Genomic DNA, 10,363 nt, shown 5'->3' with positions numbered 1-10,363 from the left:
GGAAAGTAAATTATTAGGGTTTAAATCAAGTTAGCATGAAGTACTATTGAGCAAAATTAAATTCTACACTCTTTTCAGCTGAATGCATTACTTACTATTCAGTGTATTTTGTGATATGTACATGTGCATAACTATACCAGGTGAAGTGTACGTGAATAGAAACACAATGAAAACAAGTCACTGCAATGCAATACATAATGTAAAGTTGAATTCAAGAAGCAACTACATTGCATTTACATTCGAAGTGCGTTTAGCTTTGTATTGCTTTGAAAAACTAATGTTCCATTATATGTAATTGCAGATATTGCTGAAGTACCTTCACCAACTTCAGTAGAACACTCATAAATATGGTTGTAGACTACTCCAAATCATATGGAAAGTAAATTATGGGCTTAAATCAAGTTAGCATGTAGTGCTATTGAGCAAAATTAAATTGTACACTCTTTTCAGATGAATGCATTACATACTATTCAGTGTATTTTGTGATATTTACATGTGCATAACTATACCAGCTGAAGTGTACGTGAATAGAAACACAATGAAAACAAGTCACTGCAATGCAATACATAAAGTAAAGTTGAATTCAAGATGCAACTACATTGCATTTACATTCGAAGTGCCTTTAGCTTTGAATTGCTTTGAAACACTGAAGTTCTATTATGTGTAATTGGTGACATTGCTGAGAGTAACTTCAACAACTTCAGTAGTGCACTCATAAATATGGTTGTAGACTACTCCAAATCATATGGAAAGTAAATTATAAGGGTTTAAATCAAGTTAGCATGAAGTACTATTGAGCAAAATTAAATTCTACACTCTTTTCAGCTGAATGCATTACTTACTATTCAGTGTATTTTGTGCTATGTACATGTGCATAACTATACTGGGTGAAGTGTAAGTGAATACAAACACAATGAATACGAGTCACTGCATTGGAATACATAAAGTAAAGTTGAATTCAAGAAGCAACTTCATCGCATTTACATTGGAACAGTCTTTAGCTTTGTATTGCTTTGAAACACGGATGTTCCATTATATGTAATTGCAGTTATTGCTGAAGTACCTTCACCAACTTCAGTAGCACACTCAAAAATATGGTTGTAGACTACTCCAAATCATATGGAAAGTAAATTATAAGTGTTTAAATCAAGTTAGCATGTAGTAGTATTCAGCAAAATTAAATTCTACACTCTTTTCAGCTGAATGCATTACTTACTATTCAGTGTATTTTTTGCTATGTACATGTGCATAAATATACTGGGTGAAGTGTAAGTGAATAGAAACACAATGAATACGAGTCACTGCATTGGAATACATAAAGTAAAGTTGAATTCAAGAAGCAACTACATCGCATTTACATTGGAACAGCCTTTAGCTTTGTATTGCTTGGATACACTGAAGTTCTATTATATGTAATTGCTGATATTGCTGTATGTACCTTCACCAACTTCAGTAGCACACTCATAAATATTGTTGTAGACTACTCCAAATCATATGGAAAGTAAATTATAAGGGTTTAAATCAAGTTAGCATGTAGTGCTATTGAGCAAAATTCAATTGTACACTCTTTTCAGATGAATGCATTACTTACTATTCAGTGTATTTTGTGATATGTACATGTGCATAACTATACCAGGTGAAGTGTACGTGAATAGAAACACAATGAAAACATGTCACTGCAATGCAATACATAATGTAAAGTTGAATTCAAGAAGCAACTACATTGCATTTACATTCGAAGTGCGTTTAGCTTTGTATTGCTTTGAAACACGAATGTTCCATTATATGTAATTGCAGATATTGCTGAAGTACCTTCACCAACTTCAGTAGAACACTCATAAATATGGTTGTAGACTACTCCAAATCATATGGAAAGTAAATTATAAGGGCTTAAATCAAGTTAGCATGTAGTGCTATTGAGCAAAATTAAATTGTACACTCTTTTCAGATGAATGCATTACATACTATTCAGTGTATTTTGTGATATTTACATGTGCATAACTATACCAGCTGAAGTGTACGTGAATAGAAACACAATGAAAACAAGTCACTGCAATGCAATACATAAAGTAAAGTTGAATTCAAGATGCAACTACATTGCATTTAAATTCGAAGTGCCTTTAGCTTTGAATTGCTTTGAAACACTGAAGTTCTATTATGTGTAATTGGTGACATTGCTGAGAGTAACTTCAACAACTTCAGTAGTGCACTCATAAATATGGTTGTAGACTACTCCAAATCATATGGAAAGTAAATTATAGGGGTTTAAATCAAGTTAGCATGTAGTGCTATTGAGCAAAATTAAATTGTACACTCTTTTCAGATGAATGCATTACTTATTATTCAGTGTATTTTGTGATATGTACATGTGCATAACTATACCAGGTGAAGTGTACGTGAATAGAAACACAATGAAAACAATTCACTGCAATGCAATACATAAAGTAAAGTTGAATTCAAGAAGCAACTACATTGCATTTACATTCGAAGTGCCTTTAGCTTTGTATTGCTTTGAAACACTGAAGTTCTATTTTGTGTAATTGGTGACATTTGTTATGAAACCAGTAACTGGTTTCACTTACCAGCAAAGATAGATATGTCAGTTGAAGTCCAATGGTACTATTTTCAAAAGTTTTATTAATAAAGGGGCACAAAAATTAAGGTTAATACAAACATTCAGATAACATGCGTCAATACTCAATCTAAAACGCAGGTACATTAATAATCACTCAGAAATAAGCTCTTTCGTTGTCTAGGGTATAATACTGAGTCCAATTGGAAATATAAAGAGTCACTCTGAAGTCTGCAGGCTTTTGGTTTCACGTGTTGGAGAGAGAGAGAGATAAACGGAAAAACTTGCCCGAAATATCCGTGGAATCAGGGGAGCGATCTTCCCCGTTGTTAGTTAAAAGCGATCTTCCGTTGGTTCCAGCCACAAACCCCGCATTCGGAATTTAACGCACGTGGCTTATTTCAAAATGGCTTCCCGTTCCCACGGGAAGCGTTATCGTGCTTCTTGGTGTCTCCTTGGTGCGTCTGAGGGTCGTCCTCTTTCAGACCCTTCTTTATACTGCCTCACGGGATCTCAGGTGTCAATCAGGTTGCAGGTGATGCAATCTCTCTCTCAACCAGCCCACTTTGCCCGAGGGCTTTACAATGTCCCTGTGAGTTGGCACGTCTGCAGTTCCCAGGTGTCTCCTGAGAACAATGCCAGTCGCCAGCTTTTGTCCCAGTGGAATGCGGTATCCAGCACGTCGCTGTCTTTCCATTTCCTGTGTCCATTCAGCCTGTCTCTCTCTCTCTCTTGCTCTCTCTCTCGGGTCATTGACCCCCCCTTTCACTAGGGCTCTTGCAATTCTCACAAAGGAGGGGGATGGTATCATAACACATTGCTGAGAGTAAGTTCAAAAACCTCAGTAGTGCACTCATAAATATGGTTGTAGACTTCTCCAAATCATATGGAAAGTAAATTATAAGGGTTTAAATCAAGTTAGCATGAAGTACTATTGAGCAAAATTAAATTCTACACCCTTTTCAGCTGAATGCATTACTTACTATTCAGTGTATTTTGTGATATGTACATGTGCATAACTATACCAGGTGAAGTGTACGTGAATAGAAACACAATGAAAACAAGTCACTGCAATGCAATACATAATGTAAAGTTGAATTCAAGAAGCAACTACATTGCATTTACATTCGAAGTGCGTTTAGCTTTGTATTGCTTTGAAACACGAATGTTCCATTAAATGTAATTGCAGATATTGCTGAAGTACCTTCACCAACTTCAGTAGAACACTCATAAATATGGTTGTAGACTACTCCAAATCATATGGAAAGAAAATTATAAGGGCTTAAATCAAGTTAGCATGTAGTGCTATTGAGCAAAATTAAATTGTACACTCTTTTCAGATGAATGCATTACATACTATTCAGTGTATTTTGTGATATTTACATGTGCATAACTATACCAGCTGAAGTGTACGTGAATAGAAACACAATGAAAACAAGTCACTGCAATGCAATACATAAAGTAAAGTTGAATTCAAGAAGCAACTACATTGCATTTACATTCGAAGTGCCTTTAGCTTTGAATTGCTTTGAAACACTGAAGTTCTATTATGTGTAATTGGTGACATTGCTGAGAGTAAGTTCAAAAACCTCAGTAGTGCACTCATAAATATGGTTGTAGACTTCTCCAAATCATATGGAAAGTAAATTATAAGGGTTTAAATCAAGTTAGCATGAAGTACTATTGAGCAAAATTAAATTCTACACCCTTTTCAGCTGAATGCATTACTTACTATTCAGTGTATTTTGTGATAAGTACATGTGCATAACTATACCAGGTGAAGTGTACGTGAATAGAAACACAATGAAAACAAGTCACTGCAATGCAATACATAATGTAAAGTTGAATTCAAGAAGCAACTACATTGCATTTACATTCGAAGTGCGTTTAGCTTTGTATTGCTTTGAAACACGAATGTTCCATTAAATGTAATTGCAGATATTGCTGAAGTACCTTCACCAACTTCAGTAGAACACTCATAAATATGGTTGTAGACTACTCCAAATCATATGGAAAGAAAATTATAAGGGCTTAAATCAAGTTAGCATGTAGTGCTATTGAGCAAAATTAAATTGTACACTCTTTTCAGATGAATGCATTACTTACTATTCAGTGTATTTTTTGCTATGTACATGTGCATAAATATACTGGGTGAAGTGTAAGTGAATAGAAACACAATGAATACGAGTCACTGCATTGGAATACATAAAGTAAAGTTGAATTCAAGAAGCAACTACATCGCATTTACATTGGAACAGCCTTTAGCTTTGTATTGCTTGGATACACTGAAGTTCTATTATATGTAATTGCAGATATTGCAGAAGTACCGTCACCAACTTCAGTAGAACACTCATAAATATGGTTGTAGACTACTCCAAATCATATGGAAAGTAAATTATAAGGGCTTAAATCAAGTTAGCATGTAGTGCTTTTGAGCAAAATTAAATTGTACACTCTTTTCAGATGAATGCATTACATACTATTCAGTGTATTTTGTGATATTTACATGTGCATAACTATACCAGCTGAAGTGTACGTGAATAGAAACAGAATGAAAACAAGTCACTGCAATGCAATACATAAAGTAAAGTTGAATTCAAGATGCAACTACATTGCATTTACATTCGAAGTGCCTTTAGCTTTGAATTGCTTTGAAACACTGAAGTTCTATTATGTGTAATTGGTGACATTTGTTATGAAACCAGTAACTGGTTTCACTTACCAGCAAAGATAGATATGTCAGTTGAAGTCCAATGGTACTATTTTCAAAAGTTTTATTAATAAAGGGGCACAAAAATTAAGGTTAATACAAACATTCAGATAACATGCGTCAATACTCAATCTAAAACGCAGGTACATTAATAATCACTCAGAAATAAGCTCTTTCGTTGTCTAGGGTATAATACTGAGTCCAATTGGAAATATAAAGAGTCACTCTGAAGTCTGCAGGCTTTTGGTTTCACGTGTTGGAGAGAGAGAGAGATAAACGGAAAAACTTGCCCGAAATATCCGTGGAATCAGGGGAGCGATCTTCCCCGTTGTTAGTTAAAAGCGATCTTCCGTTGGTTCCAGCCACAAACCCCGCATTCGGAATTTAACGCACGTGGCTTATTTCAAAATGGCTTCCCGTTCCCACGGGAAGCGTTATCGTGCTTCTTGGTGTCTCCTTGGTGCGTCTGAGGGTCGTCCTCTTTCAGACCCTTCTTTATACTGCCTCACGGGATCTCAGGTGTCAATCAGGTTGCAGGTGATGCAATCTCTCTCTCAACCAGCCCACTTTGCCCGAGGGCTTTACAATGTCCCTGTGAGTTGGCACGTCTGCAGTTCCCAGGTGTCTCCTGAGAACAATGCCAGTCGCCAGCTTTTGTCCCAGTGGAATGCGGTATCCAGCACGTCGCTGTCTTTCCATTTCCTGTGTCCATTCAGCCTGTCTCTCTCTCTCTCTTGCTCTCTCTCTCGGGTCATTGACCCCCCCTTTCACTAGGGCTCTTGCAATTCTCACAAAGGAGGGGGCTGGTATCATAACACCTCCCCTCTTAAAAAGGTTTTTACCAGCGGTTAAAACCCAGAGTGGTACAGTCTTACAGAAATTTTGAATCTAATACAATACAGAAGCTTTTCTTTTCACTACAGAGTAATACAGTTATACATTCAAGTCAGCATCTAAACAGTTAACAAGTACAGTGCCCCTTTAGTTAATATCTTAACATCTTAATATCTTAAAGTCTTGTAGCATCAGACTTCAATTCAATAACCACCTATTTATTTATTGTTTTCAGCAACAAAACTGCGGAGGTGTGATCTTAGCTTAGGTGCATCTACAAAAGTTTATGCGAATACTAATCGTTTCGGTCGGTTTACTTCGCCGGCAGGTCTCCAAAGGTCTGTCTTTATTATTCACAGGCTTTGGCGCAACCCGTAAACCTGCTTTGCTGTTTAAAAAAAATGGCATCCCCATTAACCGTCACCTCTTTTCTGGCGAGTCCCCCCGTTGGGACTTTGAGTAATTTGGCGTGGTGAACTCCCGCCCGCCTCGTTCATCGGGGCTATTTTTTCAACACCATGCCCCAAACTGTCAAGACCCTTCAGGCTATTTGTTTTTAATTCCAACTCCTCTTTCAGGTAGCATTTCGAATGCAACCTCTTCACACCCCACCCTGGCGTAACAATAGAGTGGGGGGCCCCGCTATTTCCCGACTCACTCTGTGAGCGATCTGCCAGGTTTAACATTTCTTCCTTCGACTTGGGAACTACAGACTTTCCGTTTCCTTCAATAACAATCCTCATTCCCCCCTTAAATTCGGCATTAACCTTGGCCCCACTCTCGAATACAAACACCGTGGAACTCACACTTCCCACGGTTACCAAGGTTAACCCTTTTCCTACTGAACCAACCCTATCTGATCCACAAAGACGGCCGCCCCGTCCCCCCGAATCAAACACCTCAGACTTCCCCTGAGCTCTGTTACCAGGTTCAGCACCACGTGCGCCCCCATCTTGGACACACTCAAACGGGACATTGGCCCCTTCCAGGCTTTCAATACCCGTACCTTTTTCAAATTCTAACGTCCCCCGATCCTTCCAGCTACTCTCTAGGCAGCCCCCCGTTGGGGAAGGCGCAACCCTGCGAGCTGAAACAACCTCCTCGGCCATTTCAGCTGACTTCTCCACAGCAAGGATACCCTTCCTCTCTAAGACTGCCCTCATTTCACTCTCGGGACCATCGAGAACACCTTTAGAACTCTGAACTTCTTCAAACAATTCTGCCAAACCAGACAGATTAACCATGTCCAACTCTGGACATTTTAACAACTTTATCCGTTTCTCAACTTTAGTTCCTACCTCTAGGACCTTTCTCTTCACTAAGGGCAGGGCTATTTCCTCTCCCTTACCCCCTTTTACTATACTGCTTTCTGTTTTACCACCCTCGGAACCCTCATGGTACAGGGTCGGTAAAAACATCTTGGCCAGATTACTGCTGGCTTCATTTAAACTGTCCTCTTTCTCAGCCGCTTTTTCCGACAGGCTGCGAGTGACCGCGCATGCGCGATAGCTTTGGGACTCTAGGGGCGGGGCCACTGTACTCGCCGGTCGGCGGGTCGGCATCATGGCTGCCCAAATCCTCCCTCCTGCTAACACACTTTGTAACAACGCGACCCACTGCTCTTGTGGCCACTTCTGGTTCACTGCCACCTTTTCAAAAAGCAAGAAATAACTATCAACATCCGTCTCCTCGAACGGAGGTACTAATCTCAGCTCCCGACTAACATTAAACCGCTCTCTCCTTAGCTCCTCCCTCTCTCTTTCTCTCCCCGCTGCCGCTCTCTCGGCTGCTGCTAACTCTCTGATCCGAATTTCATGCTGTCTTTGCCTCTCAGCTTGATCCTGCTCGTTTTCCACCTCTAACCCCTTCGCCAAATTTAACAAGTCTGATTTGGTGCTCACCTCTAGCGCCGCCACAGTCGCGTTTTTCATAAATTCACACACGTCCATCTTTGCTGGTTTTTCTGTCTGGCTACCTGCGTACCAGATCCAAATTATTTTTTTTTGACTTACAATCCCGATTGACTGACCTCCCCCTTTTTGGTGTCAAATCCCGAGACGAGAACCCCACTTGTTATGAAACCAGTACCTGGTTTCACTTACCAGCAAAGATAGATATGTCAGTTGAAGTCCAATGGTACTATTTTCAAAAGTTTTATTAATAAAGGGGCACAAAAATTAAGGTTAATACAAACATTCAGATAACATGCGTCAATACTCAATCTAAAACGCAGGTACATTAATAATCACTCAGAAATAAGCTCTTTCGTTGTCTAGGGTATAATACTGAGTCCAATTGGAAATATAAAGAGTCACTCTGAAGTCTGCAGGCTTTTGGTTTCACGTGTTGGAGAGAGAGAGAGATAAACGGAAAAACTTGCCCGAAATATCCGTGGAATCAGGGGAGCGATCTTCCCCGTTGTTAGTTAAAAGCGATCTTCCGTTGGTTCCAGCCACAAACCCCGCATTCGGAATTTAACGCACGTGGCTTATTTCAAAATGGCTTCCCGTTCCCACGGGAAGCGTTATCGTGCTTCTTGGTGTCTCCTTGGTGCGTCTGAGGGTCGTCCTCTTTCAGACCCTTCTTTATACTGCCTCACGGGATCTCAGGTGTCAATCAGGTTGCAGGTGATGCAATCTCTCTCTCAACCAGCCCACTTTGCCCGAGGGCTTTACAATGTCCCTGTGAGTTGGCACGTCTGCAGTTCCCAGGTGTCTCCTGAGAACAATGCCAGTCGCCAGCTTTTGTCCCAGTGGAATGCGGTATCCAGCACGTCGCTGTCTTTCCATTTCCTGTGTCCATTCAGCCTGTCTCTCTCTCTCTCTTGCTCTCTCTCTCGGGTCATTGACCCCCCCTTTCACTAGGGCTCTTGCAATTCTCACAAAGGAGGGGGCTGGTATCATAACACATTGCTGAGAGTAAGTTCAAAAACCTCAGTAGTGCACTCATAAATATGGTTGTAGACTTCTCCAAATCATATGGAAAGTAAATTATAAGGGTTTAAATCAAGTTAGCATGAAGTACTATTGAGCAAAATTAAATTCTACACCCTTTTCAGCTGAATGCATTACTTACTATTCAGTGTATTTTGTGATATGTACATGTGCATAACTATACCAGGTGAAGTGTACGTGAATAGAAACACAATGAAAACAAGTCACTGCAATGCAATACATAATGTAAAGTTGAATTCAAGAAGCAACTACATTGCATTTACATTCGAAGTGCGTTTAGCTTTGTATTGCTTTGAAACACGAATGTTCCATTAAATGTAATTGCAGATATTGCTGAAGTACCTTCACCAACTTCAGTAGAACACTCATAAATATGGTTGTAGACTACTCCAAATCATATGGAAAGAAAATTATAAGGGCTTAAATCAAGTTAGCATGTAGTGCTATTGAGCAAAATTAAATTGTACACTCTTTTCAGATGAATGCATTACATACTATTCAGTGTATTTTGTGATATTTACATGTGCATAACTATACCAGCTGAAGTGTACGTGAATAGAAACACAATGAAAACAAGTCACTGCAATGCAATACATAAAGTAAAGTTGAATTCAAGAAGCAACTACATTGCATTTACATTCGAAGTGCCTTTAGCTTTGAATTGCTTTGAAACACTGAAGTTCTATTATGTGTAATTGGTGACATTGCTGAGAGTAAGTTCAAAAACCTCAGTAGTGCACTCATACATATGGTTGTAGACTTCTCCAAATCATATGGAAAGTAAATTATAAGGGTTTAAATCAAGTTAGCATGAAGTACTATTGAGCAAAATTAAATTCTACACCCTTTTCAGCTGAATGCATTACTTACTATTCAGTGTATTTTGTGATATGTACATGTGCATAACTATACCAGGTGAAGTGTACGTGAATAGAAACACAATGAAAACAAGTCACTGCAATGCAATACATAATGTAAAGTTGAATTCAAGAAGCAACTACATTGCATTTACATTCGAAGTGCGTTTAGCTTTGTATTGCTTTGAAACACGAATGTTCCATTAAATGTAATTGCAGATATTGCTGAAGTACCTTCACCAACTTCAGTAGAACACTCATAAATATGGTTGTAGACTACTCCAAATCATATGGAAAGAAAATTATAAGGGCTTAAATCAAGTTAGCATGTAGTGCTATTGAGCAAAATTAAATTGTACACTCTTTTCAGATGAATGCATTACATACTATTCAGTGTATTTTGTGATATTTACATGTGCATAACTATACCAGCTGA

General features: G+C 38.8%; 1 protein-coding gene across 1 annotated transcript in view; it reads right to left on the bottom strand.

The window, feature by feature from the left end:
* Positions 1 to 5,379: 5,379 nt before the first annotated feature.
* The window catches only part of LOC140734557 (uncharacterized), a 113,257-nt gene continuing 108,273 nt past the window's right edge, over positions 5,380 to 10,363 (bottom strand). Inside the window, exon 2 of the mRNA XM_073058697.1 lies at positions 5,380 to 8,091. Within this exon, the coding sequence (XP_072914798.1) occupies positions 6,530 to 8,065 (1,536 nt within the window). The 5' untranslated portion in view covers positions 8,066 to 8,091 and the 3' untranslated portion in view covers positions 5,380 to 6,529. The remainder of the gene's footprint in view (positions 8,092 to 10,363) is intronic.

This window comes from Hemitrygon akajei, chromosome 10 (assembly GCF_048418815.1).
Source record: "Hemitrygon akajei chromosome 10, sHemAka1.3, whole genome shotgun sequence".
Lineage (NCBI taxonomy): Eukaryota > Metazoa > Chordata > Chondrichthyes > Myliobatiformes > Dasyatidae > Hemitrygon > Hemitrygon akajei.
This window is presented reverse-complemented; position numbering and strand designations above follow the sequence as displayed.